The sequence below is a fragment of the Emys orbicularis genome, chromosome 15, assembly GCF_028017835.1.
Source record: "Emys orbicularis isolate rEmyOrb1 chromosome 15, rEmyOrb1.hap1, whole genome shotgun sequence".
Taxonomy (NCBI): Eukaryota; Metazoa; Chordata; order Testudines; family Emydidae; genus Emys; species Emys orbicularis.
Window position 1 is genome coordinate 33,712,491 of NC_088697.1, and position 18,980 is coordinate 33,731,470.

Below are 18,980 nucleotides of genomic sequence, written 5' to 3' on the forward strand. Positions count from 1 at the left end.
TTTAAAAGATGGGCACTATATTTGCCTTTTTCCAATTGTCCGGGACCTCCCCCGATCACTACGAGTTTTCAAAGATAACGGCCAATGGCTCTGCAATCACATCAGCCAATTTCCTCAGCACTCTCGGATGCATTAGATCTGGACCCATGGACTTGTGCATGTCCAACTTTTCTAAATAGTCCTTAACCTGCTTTGGCCTTCCTGATTACACCCCTGCATGCTTGAGCAATATTTTTATACTCCTCCCTAGTCATCTGTCTGAGTTTCCACTTCTTGTAAGCTTCCTTTTTGTGTTTAAGCTCACCAAAGATTTCTCTGTGAAGCCAAGCGGGTCACCTGCCATATTTGCTATTCTTCCTGCTTCAGAAGTCTCTCAATCATCATCCTTCTCCACCCACACATTCCCGCCCAAACCCCTACACAGCTTTGCCATGTCACCCGGGGTGAGGGAAGTGAGTCCTGTGGAGTGAGAGGGAACCCAGGGTCTGTGTCAGTTCTGAGAATGCATTTGTGGAGGGAGCAGATTCCTGTTTGGTGGGAGGGACGGGGGAGGCCGCCCAGGTGCGCAATACAGGGGGATGCAGCTCCTCTCACTCAGGCACGCTGAAGTCAGCAGAACACAGCTTGTTCTCCACACCATGTGGCACCAGGACATGCACCGCTAGCATTTTACTCAGTCCCTGGTGCAGACCTGGGGACCCTGCAGCAGCAGCTCCTGACAACAGTGTATTGGCATCATAAATGGTGAAGGTGGAGGCCCAGGTAATGAACAGCTGCCTAGGTGGGAAGGAAATTAACACTAGCTCCTTTCCAGCACTCGTCTCAGAAGCTGCTTGCCATAGTGTCCTTTATTGGGGGCTTGTCACACATTCTAAAGGTCAGCATTGCACCTGCTGATCACACTGGGCTGGGTGCTGCAGGCATCCGATATGTCAGCTGCAAATGCAGCCCACGCACTGCAAGGGTTCTCATGCCCTTCCCCTCTCCCCTGTGATTGGACTGGATGTCGTGATGATGCAGAATGGCTGCTCTGGCCGTTACTGCATTTCAGACACTGTCTGACGAGGCGGATGGATGTAGAGTACATGCACGTTTGTCTTTCCTGTGCCATTGTGACTCTGGGGTTCATTTTGTTTTGCCGCCCCTATATTTGTTGTTTTCACGCTCTGTTGTTTGTGCAGAGCTGGAGGGGGCTCGTCAGGCCTGGTGTATGCCTGTACAACGCCAGTGAATTTGCACATGCGTGTACCAGATCTGAATTTGGCCTGTCCCTGTGTCTGCCAGCACTTGGGTTCCCTTTCACCTCACCCATTGCCTCGGAGAATGATTTACAGCAGGGGTAGGCAACCTATGGCACGGGTGCCGAAGGCGGCACGTGAGCTGATATTTCAGTGGCACTCACACTGCCCGGGTCCTGGCCACCGGTCCGGGGGCTCTGCATTTTAATTTAATTTTTAATGAAGCTTCTTAAACATTTTAAAAACCTTATTTACTTTACATACAACAACAGTTTAGTTATATATTATAGACTTATAGAAAGAGACCTTCTAAAAACGTTAAAATGTATGACTGGCACGTGAAACCTTAAATGAGAGTGAATAAATGAAGACGCGGCACACCATTTCTGAAAGGTTGCCGACCCCTGATTTACAGACTCACCTTGGGGCAACTCCAAGAGTGATTTTTACAAAGTCAAATAAGGAAACAACGAGTCACACAAAACTCTTTAATCAACTTCATCCCCAGCACCTTTCTGTGCGACCTGCGGACTCCTCACAGTTTGTTCACTTTCCCCAGCTGCATTTTCACATGCTAACATGGCTGTGTAACCAACACGTTAGTAACATAAATAGCCTTGAGCAACAGCCATCCAACTCGGCAGTGAGTGCTGCAGGGTCAGGCTCCCCGATGCATTCTCTGGGACCGACGGTATTTACAAAAGGACAAGAGGAAGGCTTAGCCATTCTGGTTTGAAAGAGCTTCCCACAGCTCTAGCTGCTGCTGCATTACCCTGCGAACAGCCAGCATGAAACAAAACCTCAAGCCAGAGCAGTAACTTCGCAGGTATTATTGCAAAGCCCATGCTGTGCGATGCCCATTTAGACCCCAACAGTGCGCACCTGGTGTCATCCTGGGCAAACTCCTCCGCTGCACGGACATTTCGTTAAAGAGATGGAGGCACCTGGTTCTGGTGAGACAAGGGGGCCCACAACGGGAAAATGAGTCGTCCCAATGAAACAAAACAGTCCCCATGGGGGGCAGGGGGCAACTCAATGGACTCCACTGAAAATGTGATCACCAGGGAATAGATTTTTGCACTTCTGCTTCTAGGCTGTTTTTACAGTGCTGAGCGGCAGCCCCATCCCGTAACTTGGCATTTCACTGTCAGACTCAGTCCCTGCGTGGTCCCCTTGGGACCCGTTGTTACGTTGTGTGGGGAGAGGGATGGAGCGGGGGTCAGACTCAGAGGTGCTCGGGAGAGTTGCACGTTGGTTCTCATTGCTATTAGTTCTCTTGCTGTGGCACCCCAGGGCCCCAGTCAGGGATCGGGGCCCCAGTGCAGCAGGCACTGAACAGACTGCCTGGCCAGAGAGCTCACAATACAACAGATGAACGGACAGACAAATGGGGGGACAAGTAACAGCAGAGCCTGGTGCCAGCCAACAAGGCGGCCTGCCAACACCTGCCACCACCCAACAATTCTGGCTCTTCCTCATCCATAGTGGAACCTGCTTCCTGGCCTGTCATGTCTGACTTCAGCACAGAGGGTCTTCTGGGACAGACGCAGCTGGGGCAGGAGAGAGCTCAGCAGAACACAGAGCTCACCCAGCTCCTGCTCTTGTGTCTGCTACAGAACAGGCGTCATTCGGATATGCAGGTGACACCAGCGTGGGACTGGCCCCCATGTACCCATGCGCTGGGCCTGCTCCCCAGGACCAGCACATCGGCCCACACCTCTCCCCAGCACTGATGTTTTTAGCTTTTTGATATTTTGATGGAATCTTGAGCCAAGCCAAACTTTCCCCGGCTTCCTAGTTTTAATCTTTTAACTGGGGTGAATCTGAGCAAAGGAAAAACGTAGGGTGCGGCTTTGGGAAAATCTCTGAGTAATGAGAATTGCTTGGGCAGTTATAACAGGACTGGACACTGAGCCCTGGCCAATGCTCTGCAGTGCCTCACTCACTCTGACAGCAGCACTGCCCAGAGCTAGCATGGACAACGAGCTCATTAAAGCTCACAAAACACCCCACAAGCAGCAAAAATTCCTCCAGTGGAACCACGCAGTGATGAAGTGACATGCCCGAGGCCAAGAGTGAGTCAGTGGCATAACCCAGAACAGATCCTTGAATCACAGCTCCCTGTCCCCTCTTCTAACCCCCTTGGCTGCCACTTGTAGGAACTTCACCGAGTTATCGAAACTCGTGTCACTCTGTGAGGCCATTGGGTGCTTTCCAGTGTGTTGGAAATGTGGAGTAGGTGGTCAAAGCAGAGATTAGTCAATAGCCTGGAGCATGAAAGGGAAACTCAGCAGCCCCTCCTCAGCCTGTGACCCGGTGTCCCCTCCTGAGCAGACCCAACGCCCCTCTCCAGGACAGATTGGTTTGTGGAGGGTTAGTACAGAGCTGGGTATAGGCACAGCCATGCTGCCCTGGTTTATTATCACCCCCCGGTAGGTGGTGGGACAGGGCTGGAGGTGTCTGCAAATGGAAAAGTGATCCAGCCCAGCACATGGCTAACCGATGAAGATGACTGTGGGATATGCAGAGGGCTAGGGCTGAGGAAGAGCAAAGTCTATCTTGTCTGCTGCCCACAAAGGGCTGGGCAGATTAACCCGCCGGGGAGTCCAGGGTCCTCTCCTCTTTCCTTAGTCTGACACATCAGCTCCCTGTAGCAGGACGCCAAGCCCATGTCCAGGGAGGTCTGGCTCGTCCTGGGCAGACAGATGGGAGGTGTAACATGTGGAACTAGAGGACTCCCAGAGGCAGTATGTGAACAGCTGCAGATACTGGGTATGTCTGCAGTGCATGGCGCTTGCAAACAGCCCAGGCACATCCAAAACGTACGTGCCTGCGATGCTGCCGAAGGTACGAGCCATGTCTGGAACACACATGCTTGCCCTGCCGCTGAACGGCCCCAGGCCCCCGGGACTGCAGGTGCCTGCTGTGCTGCTGAATGCACAGGACGGATCTGGAAAGGATGCACCTGCTGCTCCGCAGAACCTAATGGGCACCTCTGAATCTCAGGCCTCCCATGTGACAGCTGTGTCTGAAACACGTGTGCTGGGAACGCTGCTGAAGCTACCTGACCCCTCTGGCTCTGAGCACACCTTGCGTGCAAACCCCTGCTGTGCTGCTGAACGCAGGGTGCAGAGTCTCCAGCAGAGCTCTCTTCAATTCATGGGGAAGCCAGTGTGTATGAGTGGGGGAGGGGGCTAGGAGCAGCCCTCGATATTTCCTGCCAAACAAGCTCCAGCCCTGCCGGGCTGGGGTGTGAAACCAGCACTCTCAGAATGAGTGTGCTTCACAGCTGCGATTTCTCCTTAAGTCCATTTCATTTTCTTCTAAACGGCACAGCCTCCCCCAGGCCTCTCAACCCACTGCCCGGCTGGACATCGCCGGCCATGCTCTGCTCTCCGAGTGCTTCCCCCTTCTGCATTTCTCTTCCTAAGGCTTTTTGTTTGAAGGGTTTTGCCTGAAACGGAAAGTAGCAGCGCGCGTGGAATGTTGGCGTCTTCATTTCAGGCCTTGCAGGACTCTCTAGTCAACATTGATCAGATCTGACTCAGGGGGCAGCTGTGAATTGACAGGGGACTAGCAGCTTCCCCCTCTCCAGTCCCAGGAGAAAGCAGGGTATAGCAGGGCTGTTGTAGCAGGTGGAATTGTGCACACCTGCTGCCTCATCCTTTGCCCTCCTGCTGCCTCCGCCCACAAACTCCACTGTACGCAGCCTGGTCCCTAGCACACTGAGTGCCACTGGTCTAGAGCTGGGGTAGCAGTGTTTATTTTCCCATTCGTTTAGTTTCTTATGGGCTTGGGACCTTGCCCTGCATTTCTCACCTCCTGGGTCCCTGCAAAAGCCCTGACGTTCCTGTAGGATTTCCAGGCTTTGCAGGAGCTAGAGATTCACATCTGGGCTGGGTGAGGAGCTGAATTTAAGGGGCTCATCTGCAGGGTGCCAGCAGGGGCATACCCAGGAAAATGGGGAGATTCAGAAGAGAAATTTCCTGCCTTCGAGATCTCATCTATTCAGTTCTGGAATCGCGTCCTGAGGAGGGCAGTGGAAGCCTCATTGCTTAAGACATTTACAAGTACCCAGCGGACCCAATCTGCTGCTCTAGGAACGGGCCTGGTTAGCTCTTCTCCTTTGTGGAGTTCTGCAAGCCAGTGACCTGAGCTCAGCCCAGGAACTGGCTAAGTTTGCCCATCACGGGAGTGCCCAGAGGCTGACATCTGCTCAGTTTCTCTGGGCCTTTTCTGTCTCGTTCTGTTTATTTACAAATATGAGGCACAGGTGGGAAATTCTCCTCCTCCCCGAGTTCTTCTTGAGTTTCTGAAACAGAAACTACCTCTATCACATGAGGACTGCTGCACTGCTCATCACCCGCAGGAAAAACCCTCCAGCCAGGGGCTTGGTTTGGATTCATTTTGCAATAGCAGAACAAAGCATTCAAATAAACTCAGTGACCTTACAAAGCTTGAAGTACAAAGCAAGTGCCACATGTCCAACTCAGTCCTAGCATGCTGGGCATGAATGAGGCACTGTGGCATGGCCAGACCCACACCCCAGCTCAAGCATGTGCAAGAAACCCCTGTTCAGTGCCTTAGCTCTATATGCTCGGAGGATCTGAGAGAGACCACTTTGACCTCGGGCTGTAAGATGCCACCCAATACTTTACCCTGAAATCTGAAGAGCCCAGTGGCCCCTGCCAAAATGCCAAGGTGTCTTCAGAAAATCCCCAACGCCTGCTGTTTAGAACAGGACATTTAAACACAACCAAGAGTTTAGGAAGAGCTATCACACCTCCTGCTTCAGGGCATGATCTGACCTCTGACAACTGGGGGTCAGAAAGATTCTCTCTCTGGAGGTGGCTGATCTCATAACTTCAGGGTTTCTTGCATCTTCCTCTGAAGCAGCTGGTGCCGGCCACTGTCAGGGATGGGACACTGGACGAGATGGCCCATAGTCTGATCCAGTCTGGCCATTCCCACACCCTTATGTAAAATCATTGTTAAGAGTCACTGCATGCACTAGACAATGCTGGTCTGTCTGCATGGGACCGAATTTCTCCCCCTGGCAGGGTGGATTGATTTAAATTATGATTTAATCACCAAGTGGAAAGCTGCAATTTAAATAATTGATTTTAATCGACTTTTCCATTTGTACTTCAGTTATTTTCTAAAGCAAGGTGCATTCTCATTTGTTGATATAACCTTTAAAATATGTAGATTTACTACTAAATAGAGCCTTTACACTAAATTTGGTACATCTTTTTGCTACCTAGGAGTAGCCCTATAACTATATTTAAGCACAGTACATAGCTGAATATTTTCAGTTTCTTATTACTTACTTGTACATTTTACTATGTTAGAAAATGGTGGCGGAGATATTGCTTATTTACTTGATCATATAACTGTTTGCTCATGACTTGTGTCAAGCTGCTTTAGGATGGTAACTGGAATTTAATTAAACACACATCAGGATATCAAATTATTTGATTAAACAAAACAAGCTCTTAGTACAGTACATGACTGACTGTGCCATATTTATAACAGCTTGATCTCAAAAGTTGGATGTTTTTCCATTAATTCTTTCTTTATATAGAAAAGCAGCCTTTAACTCAAAGTTTTGAGACTCATGGATTCAGCACATTTAATTTTTATTTAAATGTTTTAAGAGATTATAATAAATTGAAGCCTAAACATATCTTGTATTAAATTCAGATTTCACTTTAAACTGGTTTATTTTTAAAAAGAAAGAGATTATAATTTAAATAACAAAATAAAAACATTTTGTTTAAACATTGATTTTTCTCCACCCTGCCCACAGGGCATGAGATGTGCTTTTCCATTCTATTGTAATAGCAAAGGGACAGTTGTCCAACGGGTGGGTAGACCATTTGGTGCTATTTTCTTTTTTCTCTAACTAGCAGTTTTTCATAGAAAAGTCCCTGGCATGATTCGTTTCAGGCCACTTGGAGGAAATACCCAATGGCTGTTGACAAATGAGCCGCAGAGGAGTGGGCGGAAACTAGAGAAATGTGGAAAGAGCAAAGAGCTGTGGTGTTACGCTGACGCCCCCTCAAACGTCATACTGAGCTCAGCCACCCAGAGGAAAAACAAGGGTGCTAGCGAAACTCACAGAGATCACTGCTTTCTGCTCTCCCAGCTAGGCACCTGCGGACAATGCGGGTCCCAGGATGGCAGCAGGTTTCGCAGCACTGACAGTGGGGGTGGTGGTGTCCCTCTGCCTGCAGATATATGGTAAGCCATCTTCATCCCTTGATCAGCAGCCAGTGACTTCCCTACTTCTTAAATACTAATCCTGAGCTCCTGCTCCCTTCTCTCCTCAGCGCTGTGATTCACAGCCCAGGGTTCAGGTTCGGAGCTTGGTTAGGTGGGCTGGGGGCAGGAGGAAGTGTGTGGAACCTCTTGGATTTTTAATATTTAATTCATATTTATTTGTATCCTTGCTTTCACATAAGATTTCTCTGGGTGACACTGGCAGGGCGGCAGGAGGGAAGGGGTGTAGATAGCTTGTCCCTCACTCTCTCCTCTGGTTGAAGTACACATCTTCAGCGCCTGAAATCCCCATTTGTCCCTGTACATCGTCTGTCTCCATTCGGGGAATGCTAATCTGGACCCCAGCTCCCTGTGAACATGGCCCCTTGTCGCTGCAATGACCCTTTGTGAAGTCAGTGTCACCAGCCCTCCTGAGCTTTGCTCACTAGTGCTCGCACACCATGGCTTTGGGAGCAGATGGTGGGTTCATATTTGTTATTGAACAGCAACTGCTGCAAAGGAGGTAAACAGGAAAGCAGCGACTGCTGTTAGCTGATAATATTTTGACATTGGACCAGGAAATGTTATAGCTCAGAAGACACAAGGTGTTTGAAGTCCAGGGGTCTTTCCCCTCCACATAGCAGCAGGATGGCTGGATGCAAGCTGAGAACTAAGTCGTTGAAGTTTTCAGTTACCCAAGGTCCCAGAGGCAGTCTGTGACAGAATAGGAAATTGAACCCAGGTGTCCTGAATCTCATCCTAACCACTGGACCAGTCTTCCTAGGGTTTTGTCTAAAGGGTAGAGTCATTCTCAGATGTGTTCCTTCTCTGAGTGGTCTTACTTGCCATTGTATTCGTGCTTGTATTGGCTACACCAAGGAAGATGTCCCTCCACAGCCCACAAATCAAAATACCCAGGGCTGCAAGCTCCTTGCCCATCTCAGTTGGATTAAACCAGCAGCAACTTCAGAAAGGAACAAAGTGACAGGAAATTCTTTCAAAAAAAAATTCCACGGCCAGTGTTTTGTCTGGTTAGAAAATCCATTCTCCATGCCCATTCCCTAGAATGCCACTCTCACCTGGTCAAGTCTAGGAACTGGGTTTCCTCTGACTGATTTTTCTGAAAATATCTCTGCATTTTTCTGCCTTTACCATAATCGGTCACTAGCAAGTACAGCACTTCTGTGTCATTTCAAATAACTGTCAGGTGGTTCTAAGTTCATCAAACTAGTGTCAGATAACCATTCCTCAGTCAAAGAGGGGGAAGAGGAAAACATCGAACAATTTAATTGCCAAAGCACTGTCAAAATATTAAATAAATATTCTTCACAACACTTCGTGGTCCAGTAACTGATCAGGAGACTAGGACTTGTGGACCTGGTTCTATTCCTGGCTCGGATACTTATTTCCTGGGTGATCTTGGGCTAGTCACTTAACTTCCCTCGGCCTCAGTTTTCCTATCTGCAAAATAAGGATACTGATTAGAGCTGGTCAGGAATTTTTCAACAAAAAAGTTTTTACCACTGAAAAATGCAGATTTGTCAAAACTGAAATTGTGGTAAAGAGCCAGTTTCAATGAATTTCCCAACTCAGAAACCTGTGAACATTTGTTTATAAATTTTCAAGATGGAACCACGAGTTGGTGCTTCTCACCTCTGTTTTTTTTTTGTTGGTATTAATAAGAAAGAAAGAAAGAAAGAAAGAAAGAAAGAAAGAAAGAAAGAAAGAAAGATTTCAGCAAGTTCCTTGCTTGGAGTTTCACTCTGCGGCTTTCGTGTTAAGTGTGGACAGCACCTACTGGATATTTTAAAAGTCACTGCAGGTGGTATGAGGCTGAGCTGCTGGCCCTAGGCATTCACAGTTGAACCATCAGGGTGTGACCACTGAGAGTTCAGCACTCTGCTTAAAATGTTCTTTCCCTTTCCTTTGAAATGAGCGAGCCCAGGTGCAGTGATGGAGTCAAACACACGCAGCTTCACACTGAGCCCCCCCGGGGGCTCGAGGACACCGTACAGGGCAGCAGGAGAGACTAGGGGGTTGTGGACCATATGGCTGGCATTGCAGTCATGACTCTGTTCATGGGCTACTTATGTGGGGCTCTGAAGCTCAGGAAGGTTCTACTGGGGTGGAAGGTGGAGCAGCAGAAGACAGAACATGATAGAAAGATGGAGGGAGGGAGAAAGCAGAGCAGCTGATGCAGAGATGATGTAGCTGCTCCCGGGGAGGTGATATTTATGGACTATGACCCAATCCTTTGCAGAAGCTCCCAGGGGGAGCAGAGTTCATCCCTGTTGTTGTTTGTGGAGAGGGTCTGTGTCTTCTCCATGATAAGTGCAGAGGAGACACTCACTCGGAGAAGGATGTTCTGGGCCCTGCTAGAGGATGAGTAGAATGAAAGGGTTGTTGCTTCAAATGCTGGGTTTCCGAGACAGACTGGAACTTTCCCCGCATTCCTGTCCACAGGGACATCTCCCCAGGCCCAGCTCTGGAGTGTGTGCTGAGGTGAACACATCACTGCAATAAGACCACACCCCACAATGCACCTGGGCCCCTTGGCTCCTCCCCAGGACTGGCCTGTTGCAAACTCTCCCTTTTGATTCCTTCCTGCAGGTGAGAGTCTGTCCCAACCAGGCAAAGTGCGATTTGTTGCTGACATCATAAACCACGTACTACACTGGACGCCCGGAGTGAACCACTCCAGCGACACGTTGTATGAAGTGGAATATAAGCTGTAAGTACCCAGGACCATAGGGAGATGAAATCTCCTCTAAAACCCAAGTCACAAGGCATATTTCACGTTTGCTTTACACTTGCTCTGATATTTAACGTGCAAATCAGTTCATAGAAATCTTGAGTTAACTTTCCAGCAGCCCTAATGCTTCCCACACCCAGAAAGTATTTAATTAAGGAGTGACATTCTCCCTACAGATATGGTAAGTCCGGGCCCTGGATGGCTGTCCCAGACTGCACTGGGATCTCTGGGCACTCCTGCGATCTGACCTACCAGACAATGGACCCTTCTCAACGCTACTATGCAAGAGTTAGGGCAGTATCTGGAAACCACACCTCTGGCTGGAGCAGGACGAACGCTTTTTCCCTAAAAGAAGGTACCTGGGGTTTTTCTATCATTTTCTCTTCTGGACCCTAAAATCCATAGCCACGAAACTGCATCCTGTAAACTTGATTTAGCTGTTAGCAAATAGCTTTCACGTGCTTGGTGCCAGAGCTATAGTTCTGCTTAGCTGGGGAGCTTACTCCTGACCCCTGCCATATGATTACTCAGTGCCTAGTCACTAAGTGCTAGTAACGACAGCTGCATTCATAAAGCACTCGCAGCCCGTGCTCTGGCCAAGGTGCTCAAGAGAGTCCATGGCCGCGTCAGGGTGGCAGAGTTCATTCTGACAAACTGTTTTGGTTTAGTTTGAACAAACCTCATGTGACAGATGTTAGTCACGTCACTAATGCACTACTGCCAGGGGTGAGATGCTAGGATGATGAGGGTGGGCTAAGAACTTGAATAGAATAGAATAGAATCGGAGAGCAGAACTTGAAATGCATGTGGGCCGAGTGCTCTTTGACACTGGGCTCCTGTGATTACTCTAAGAACAAACCTCTGTGAGCGGCACAAAAGAGAAACAATTCTCACGGATTCTGTATTATGTTTCTCCAGCTACTCTGCATCTATCAGATGTGAGTCTGTCTGTGACAGGTAACACCATCCACGTGAGCCTGCAGCAGCTGATCCTGAGAGTGGGGAACAAGACTGTCTCATACAAAGACATACAAAAGTATGGTAGACAATACAGAACGTATGTCAGGAGGGCGTCAGACAATCTCCAGGTAAGACAGCCAGCACTTGTGTCACCCAGACTCCATGGGGCTGGGGGCAGTGTCGATGGCCTTCATACTTAGAACTGGTTGAGATGTTTTGAACAAGACATTTTTAAGTTGAAAAATTGCCATGATTTAAACTAATTATTTTTTTTTACAAAAAAATCAACAATATTGATTTTTTTAAACAATAAGTCATGAGGTTTTCATCAACACTTGTACTGGAATAGATCCCAAATCCATCACTGGGATATTTTGTTGAGTCGGTTTTCAGTCAATGAAAAAATGAGAATGAGCATTTCAATTAAAAATATAAAGAATTTCACAAAAACCAAAACATTTATTGACCATGAACCGTAAAATGAAAACAACTTTGAAAGGGCAACAGTTTTCAAGAGAAACATTTTAAATTTTTGACCTGCTCTAATATGGACAGACAGAGCGCGACACGGGCCAGGGAGTTCTGTGTTCAGACCCAGAGTAAGAAACAATCTCAATAGATGGTTATCCCCATTTTACAGATGGGGCACTGAGACCCAGGGAGATAAGAGTCTTGCCTAAAGTCACCAAGGAGGTTAGTGATAGCACTGTATCAGGGGGTAGCCGTGTTAGTCTGTATCTACAAAAACAACAAGGAGTCTGGTGGCACCTTAAAGACTAACAGATTTATTTGGGCATAAGCTTTCGTGGGTAAAAACCTCACTTCTTCAGATGCATAGAGTGAAAGTTACAGATACAGATGATAGCACTGGCAATGGAACCCAGGAGTCCTGAGCTGCTGCCCCAGGTCCCTGCTGCCCCAGGTCCCAGCCCACAAGGCCACACTTGCGCCCTTAACTATCTGCACTGTTGGAAAAGTGGGAATCTCATGAGATCAGCTGCTCACGGGAACGTCTGGCTATTCCCAAAACATGCCCAAGCCAGCCCGAAAGCGGGCCCAGTTCAGACCCAGAACCACAGGGGCCAAATCAGGTGAAGGAACCACCTCCAAATGCCCAAGAAACTCCCCAGGTTCTGGTCTGCAGCCCCAGCCCGGGCCACTCTGTGCTGGTCACCAGTGCGCAGCCTGCCAAAGGTGACAGTCCTTCTGGTGACTCTTTCAGCAGGTGCAGGTGGAGACCAGAGAAGAGTTTGACATCCCCATGCTCCTGTGGGGCGAGCAGTACTGCGTCCGTGTAGAGCCACGTGTCCTCTCCAGGCCAGTCCCCTCCATCGGGACCGAGGAGAAGTGTGTCACGATCCCCGAGAAGGACGGTAAATGGACATGCTGGGTCTATTGGTCTGAGCTCCACCCATCACTCCGGCAGAGCCACTGCTGGATATTTCCCTGCCCGCTCCTCAGCTGCCATGCGGACCCTTAGGGACCACGTGCTGCTGACGTACGGTTCAGCAGCTCTTGGGCTGCTCTAACTCACGCCTGGGGCTGGGTCCAGGGCAGAACAGCTCTCGGAATCAGAGAGCTGTAGCCATAGCCTGATGCCTCCCATTCCCCAGATCCTCCTGTGCTCCACTTGGAGCTTAGACACAAGGGAGACTCTGCCCCAGACAGTGCCCCCAAGGAGGATGCTCTTGAGGTGGTACTGAGCCTCCCCACTCGAGGGACCCCGCCATGACACAGCAGAGCCACGTGGCCAGCTCTGGAGTCCTCACGACATTCCCAGAGCCATGTGGCTGAGATGACTCCCACGTCCTGCGAGGTCAGGGGCATCCAGCCTCTGGGGCCTGCTGCTGCCTGTGCATAGCATATGGCAATAGCTACTGCGCACAGGGACAGGCAGAGAGGGAGGAGGGACTGGAGGAATTTGTGTGGGAGGGAAGAGGAGATTGTGGTGATGTGTCCCTGGAGAATAAAGCTACTGGGGAGCCCCAAAATCCTATAGCCAGGCCATATACACGCCCAGAGATCCTCCCTGTCACACGTACGCAGCTCCCCCCCAAGATATTCCCCCTCACACACACACTAGCCCTCCAGAGATCCCCCCTCACACACACACTAGCCACACACTGATATGTTTTAAGGACATAAGGCTGTGAAATGTTACGAAGCCCTGATGGCACATTGGAGAGCCAGTCTAATCTAGGGTTCCCTCGGTGCTGTGGGTGGGAGGGAGGCTCATTCACTGAGCAAAGGACCCGGAGATGCTCTTCCTGGCTCTGCCACTGATTCACCAAGTGCCTTTGAGTGAGTCACTGCCCCACTCCGTGCCTCAGTTTCCCCACCTGTAAAAAGGGGGGTATTCCCCTACTTCACAGGAGGGTTGTGTGTGAAGTCCAGGGGGCTCCTCAGATCAAAGGCTCTAGAGCTGGGCACACCTCGCTTGTCAGAGCCTCGGCGCGGTTCACGTCCCTGATCTCTGCAGGGCGCCATGTGCGCCTATTGCCGGACATGCAATGGCAGCGTGACTCAAGAGCCTGTGCCACATGGCGCACTAACTCCAGTCTGCTATTCCTTTCCAGAGAGCACGGGGATTATATCAGTCAGCGTTGGCATCGTTCTCCTGGTTTTCTCAGCCACTCTTCTCCTGGGCACTCTTCTACTCTGTGCATATGTAAAGCAACCCATGAGGACACCAGCCATACTGGTAAGCCAACCAGGCGCTAATGGCCACATGAGCATCGCTTTGACTCCCGGTGTGCCAGGGTCCCTCTGGCGTAGTGTTGCTAAGTGCAGTGGGCAGGCAGATCCCTGCCACACACAGCACTGCTGGTCTGTGTGAGCACAGAGCTTTTCGGTTCCCAGTCTACGGGAGCCGTGTTCTCCAGGAGGCAGGGTGCTGACCCAGGACTCAAAGCCCCCGGGTCTAGTTTCAGCTCTTGCCACCAGTCCACACTGCTCATGTTTTCCAAACTGCCTCTGTTTTCCTGCCCACTTTGCGGCACCCTGGGCCTGATGATCACTCCTGCAGAGCCTGGGTGGCTCCAGAGGGCGTCCGTGGGAGCTGGGGTTGCTCAGCTCAGCTGCAATGGGTCCAGCAGCCGAGCACTGCCCCCGTGGCGAGTGCTGGTGTGGGTGTAGATGTGGGGAGTGAGGCAAGCAACAAACAGAAACAAGTAGGGGATGAGGGAACAAAGCCAGATAACCCATCTTCCTGCTTCTTTCCGCCCCGCCCAGAAATCTCTCCTAAAACCCTCCGGGTCAGAGCACGAGCATGAGCACTTCCCCTTCGGGGCCAGGGATGTGGTTGTGTGCTTGGATGAGGAGTCAATCCAGCAACTCTCCGTGTGCCAAAGGGACACTGTGCAGCACCACAGCACAGACAGCGGCTCCAGCCCGGCACAACAGCCACCAGACAAGGGTTGCACGTTCCTGACCTCCCCGGATGACCACGAACACCTGCTGGAGCTGGAAGGCCTAGCAGGGGGGGACAGCAGCTGCACCAGCACTGACAGCGGCATTTGCCTACAAGACTCTTCCTCTGGCCTGAGCCAGTTCTCGGGCTCAGAGAGCCAGGACTACCAAAGACAGCTGCCAGGGAGTGACGACAGTGGCATAAGCCTGGCGAGACATTCCCTGTGCCTGACGCTCTCCTCCAGCGGCAGGGACTACACATCTGTGGATGAGGGGCAGGACCAACGTGAAAGAGAGCGTGACTGTTCCCCTCTGGCCAGGAGACTCAGCCAGGAGGCTGTGGAGTTTCGTGGGTACCTGAAGCAGCCGAAGGGTACAGTAGAGAGGCAGCAGGACAGAGCTGAGGGACAGCTGCCCACACAAAGCCCTGGTGGGACAGACAACACGCTGGAGATGGGCTGCTCTGAGCCTGCCCTAGCCAAAGGCTATTTGAAGCAGGCATCCCCAGGGCTCGCCTACGACAATGCAGACACGGTGCTCGCTAGGGAATCAGGCTCCCAGGGTTTTACAAGCAGGCTGGAGTGCAACAGCTCAAGTCTGCTGAACTACGGGGCACTGGGCATTTCTGTGCCCTCGAAATCCCTCCCCGAGTTCCCCAAGGCGCCCTTTGCATTGGGCATCTTCAACACAGACCTGCTGGGCTCCCTGCCTCTCATCTCCAGCTTACATTCAAATGAGCGACTCTGCCTGGAAATCGACTGTCTCAGCCTGCTGGGGTCTGAATGCAAGGACAGTCGCCTATAGGCCAGGCCGGGGTGAGTCTGCTCCTGGACTGGAGCGACGGGTCACAAGGGGAGCTGCGCGCATAGCAGGCTTTCTTTGTCTGATTTGTTCTTAACTACCTCATGTAGCGGTGTCCCTGTGGGAGCAGCTACTGTGATAAGCTATTACCAACACCATGAAAGTCGTGCTGATGGGAGAGACATCAGAACGGCTGAGCTGAGGCAGCTGCTGCCTACCCCCCCATGCACAAGTGCAGCCTCCATCAAACAGAGCCGTTGGCCAGGGTTTTCAGGGCAGAGCTTCGCACTCTTTCTCCCACCCATCCCCACTCGTACAGAGAACGTGTCTCTCCCCTGCTGGAAATATATAAAGTGTCTGTGGGGAGAAAAGGATAGAGGCAATAAGTTGTATTACAATTGTGCAGCATTTCTGCTGTGGACATTAGTCCTGAGGCCCAGAGATATCCTTTTCCTCTCCTTTCTCACGCAAGGGCTGTTAACAGCAGCAAGATCCCTGACATATTTATGAGCGTTGTGTGTTGACTATTGGAAATGTTTTGCCTCTTTTGTACACAGAAATGTTATTTAATTTTTAAATATATAAAAGACAAATGATGTTATTTATTTCAGTGTATCTACCTGTGTGTGAGTATTAAAGCCACAGTTGGGTTTTCCCTTCTTGGGAGCAGGGAACTGCAACATTGTGCCGTTACTGTGCACACGAGAAAGAGAATTTTTAGATCAGAACTGAAGGAACAGGAGCAAGATAGTCAGCTTCTCTCCTGCGGTTCCACATAAGCTGGCAGCAGTGGAATGCAGTTTTCCCAAGCGAATCCTGTAAATTTGGATCATTCGGTGACAAATCACCAGCAACAGGAAATGCACCAATTGTCGTGTTTATACCTGTGCAAACTGGGCAACTGGGACGGTTCTCAGGGCATCCAGCACTGAGAGTCATCTTGTGTTACACCCCTTCCTCCTGCAAAAGAGACACTTGCTGATGCTTAACTGGGTGTCAGCTCCCTGACAACTCCAGTCTGTTAGCCTCCAAACCATCTCCCTTGGGACTATGCAGGCCCTTCCTTTGCCTTGCAAGTTAACAATACATGCACCTAAGTCCCCTTGAAGCATTCCCCTGTAGTGTCCAGACCCTTGTGTGGTGAACGCTCACAATAATACCAGGTTTGCTGTCTCCAAGGGAACAGTGTACACAGCTTGTACAACTCAACTCTGGATCAGCTCCTATATAACACCACAGCACTGAGATCCAGGTATAGTGAAAACACTCATAAGATTAAAACTGTAGCGCCGGTGATTAAGGATAATGGAAACGGGATGCTTACGTATAAAACAAAACCATGACATACTTTCTAAAGACTAAACTTAGCAGCTAACCTTCTGTCTAAGTTCGTTCATCTCACCCCGTTTTAGCCAAGCCTGACTGAGATCCTGATTTCATGACTATACATGCACTGTCCATTTGCCTCCTCAGGTGCCGGACAAAAGGGGGTCTTTCTGCCTTCCCGTTTTATTCCTCAAAGTTCATTGTCTGCCCTCAGAGACAGGGCAACTGCCTGTGGTTCATTCTCCAGTGTCTTGCCTCCCTCTTGATTGCCCAGCCGCCAGGAGACGTCCCATGTAAATAGGGTTTCCATTATAAAGCTCAATTTCCATTCCGACAGAGCTACACCTCCTACCTCCTGGCTGGAAGAAACCAGTTTTTCTCTTGGTTGGTGACAGCCTTTGAAAGGTATTTTCAGCACCTATACACAACTCCTTAAATAGCATCCCTCCACACATCTCGCGCTGACGATGCACATCAGTATGACATACGTTTTCTATTAGCGCCCTCACATGACATCATCGATGGACTCAGCCCACGAAAGAAGTGTGCTAGGTGGAGGGCGTTTGTCAGGCCTGGTAGGAGTTGCTGTTAACCAACAGTGAACCCTTTGACCGTTGGCAGGGAGAGATTCTTAAGGTCACAGCAACCCCTCTCCCCTCTGAATGGGAGTAATTTTACTTTCATGTCACACAGATTTAAGTGATGACACAAGCTACAAAGCAATGGCACATCCCGCCCCATTTCCGCTTTTTCTTCTTACATTTAGACATGGAAACGCAACAAAATGTCAAAGGGTTTTGTTGTGGGTTAAATTAAACTCCTACCAGGGCATTTCAGGAATTCTCCTAGAGTCACCCAAATTTCAGAGAAACTTCACTGTGGGTTTTTTCAGTAAAACCGGTTACCTAAACACAAGCTGATGAGTAGGACTTTGGAGTAATACCATGAGTTCTATTAGCAGAGTCCTTCTCGGAACAACAGGAAGTTTCCCCTTGTTACGTTCAAGTTTAATTTATTTTTAAAACTGTGCAGTATTTGACAGAGGGCTGGATGAAACGGTTTCTTTCAGTGACCGAGTAGAAGTTCCTCTAATGAAAGGAGGAACTGACCCAACTCAAAGTCCAGAGGAAATTCCACCAGTGTTGCACATTTTCCCATGTTATCAAACAGCTAGAGCAGGGGTAGGCAACCTATGGCACGCATGCCAAAGGTGGCACACAAGCTGATTTTCAGTGGCACTCACACTGCCCGGGTCCTGGCCACGGCCGGCTCCAGCATTTCTGCCGCCCCAAGCAAAAAAAAAAAAAAAGCCGCGATCGCGATCGGCGGCAGCAATTGGAAAAGAAAAAAAAAAAGCCGCGATCGGCGGCGGCAGTTCGGCGGCAGGTCCTTCGCTCCTAGAGGGAGTGAGGGACCTGCCGCCCCCGAATTGCCGCAGGTGCCGCCCCTCTCCCTTGGCCACTCCAAGCACCTGCTTGTTAAGCTGGTGCCTGGAGCCGGCCCTGGTCCTGGCCACCGGTAAGGGGGGCTCTGCATTTTAATTTGATTTTAAATGAAGCTTCTTAAACATTTTAAAAACCTTATTTACTTTACATACAACAATAGTTTAGTTATATATTATAGACTTATAGAAAGAGACCTTCTCAAAACATTAAAATGTATGACTGGCAGGCGAAACCTTAAATCAGAGTGAATAAATGAAGACTCGGCACAGCACTTCTGAAAGGTTGTCGACCCCTGATCTGGCCTCACTAATCTGGTCTAGAAGGGCTGAACACACTCCCTCTGGCTGGCTCCTGGCCCAGGACCAGTTTCTCACGTGCAGGAAGTGAGCGAAAAAGCCCCAGAACCCAGCCCCCAGGTGCTGCAACCAGTCTGTAGCTCTCCAGTCACCTCTCTTGCACTTCTCTAGTCCTACTGCGCTCACGAGTATTTACACAGCGCCCCACCCCCAGGAAGGGGCCATGGGAGAGGACAGCTTCTTCCCCCTGCCGTGACTTTTACCCGTTCTGTTTCCTGTTGATGTCCCAGCTCAATGCAGCTGCAGGTCTCCTGCACTCAGACTTAGCACCCTTCTCGCAGGCCTTCTCTTGTGGTTGTAGCTCTGCTCCCCTGCAAACCCTGCCATGGAGATAGTCTGTTTTGATTCTGTTCTCACTCCTTCCGCTGAACTAGACCATTGCTTTTTCTTTGTGTTTTTCTTTCTGACAAACCATTTTCCCATGCACTGTTCA

The 18,980-nt window shown here is 49.9% G+C and overlaps 1 protein-coding gene across 1 annotated transcript; it reads left to right on the top strand.

Moving 5' to 3' along the window:
• The first annotated feature begins 7,366 nt into the window (after window positions 1-7,366).
• IL10RA (interleukin 10 receptor subunit alpha) lies at window positions 7,367-15,423 on the top strand. Its single transcript, XM_065417275.1, has 7 exons — window positions 7,367-7,481; window positions 10,110-10,230; window positions 10,428-10,606; window positions 11,170-11,339; window positions 12,434-12,584; window positions 13,788-13,912; window positions 14,443-15,423. The coding sequence occupies exons 1-7, from the start codon at window positions 7,418-7,420 to the stop codon at window positions 15,421-15,423; spliced, it is 1,791 nt and encodes a 596-aa protein (XP_065273347.1). The 5' UTR covers window positions 7,367-7,417.
• Window positions 15,424-18,980: the final 3,557 nt, after the last annotated feature.

What these genes read in the sequence shown, in the direction of transcription:
- IL10RA (XM_065417275.1), top strand. Translation starts at nt 7,418, where the DNA reads ATGGCAGCAGGTTTCGCAGCACTGACAGTGGGGGTGGTGGTGTCCCTC. An exon ending in GGGCGTCAGACAATCTCCAG is followed by an intron (nt 11,340 to 12,433) that starts GTAAGACAGCCA and finishes TGACTCTTTCAG; the next exon opens with CAGGTGCAGGTGGAGACCAG. An exon ending in CACGATCCCCGAGAAGGACG is followed by an intron (nt 12,585 to 13,787) that starts GTAAATGGACAT and finishes ATTCCTTTCCAG; the next exon opens with AGAGCACGGGGATTATATCA.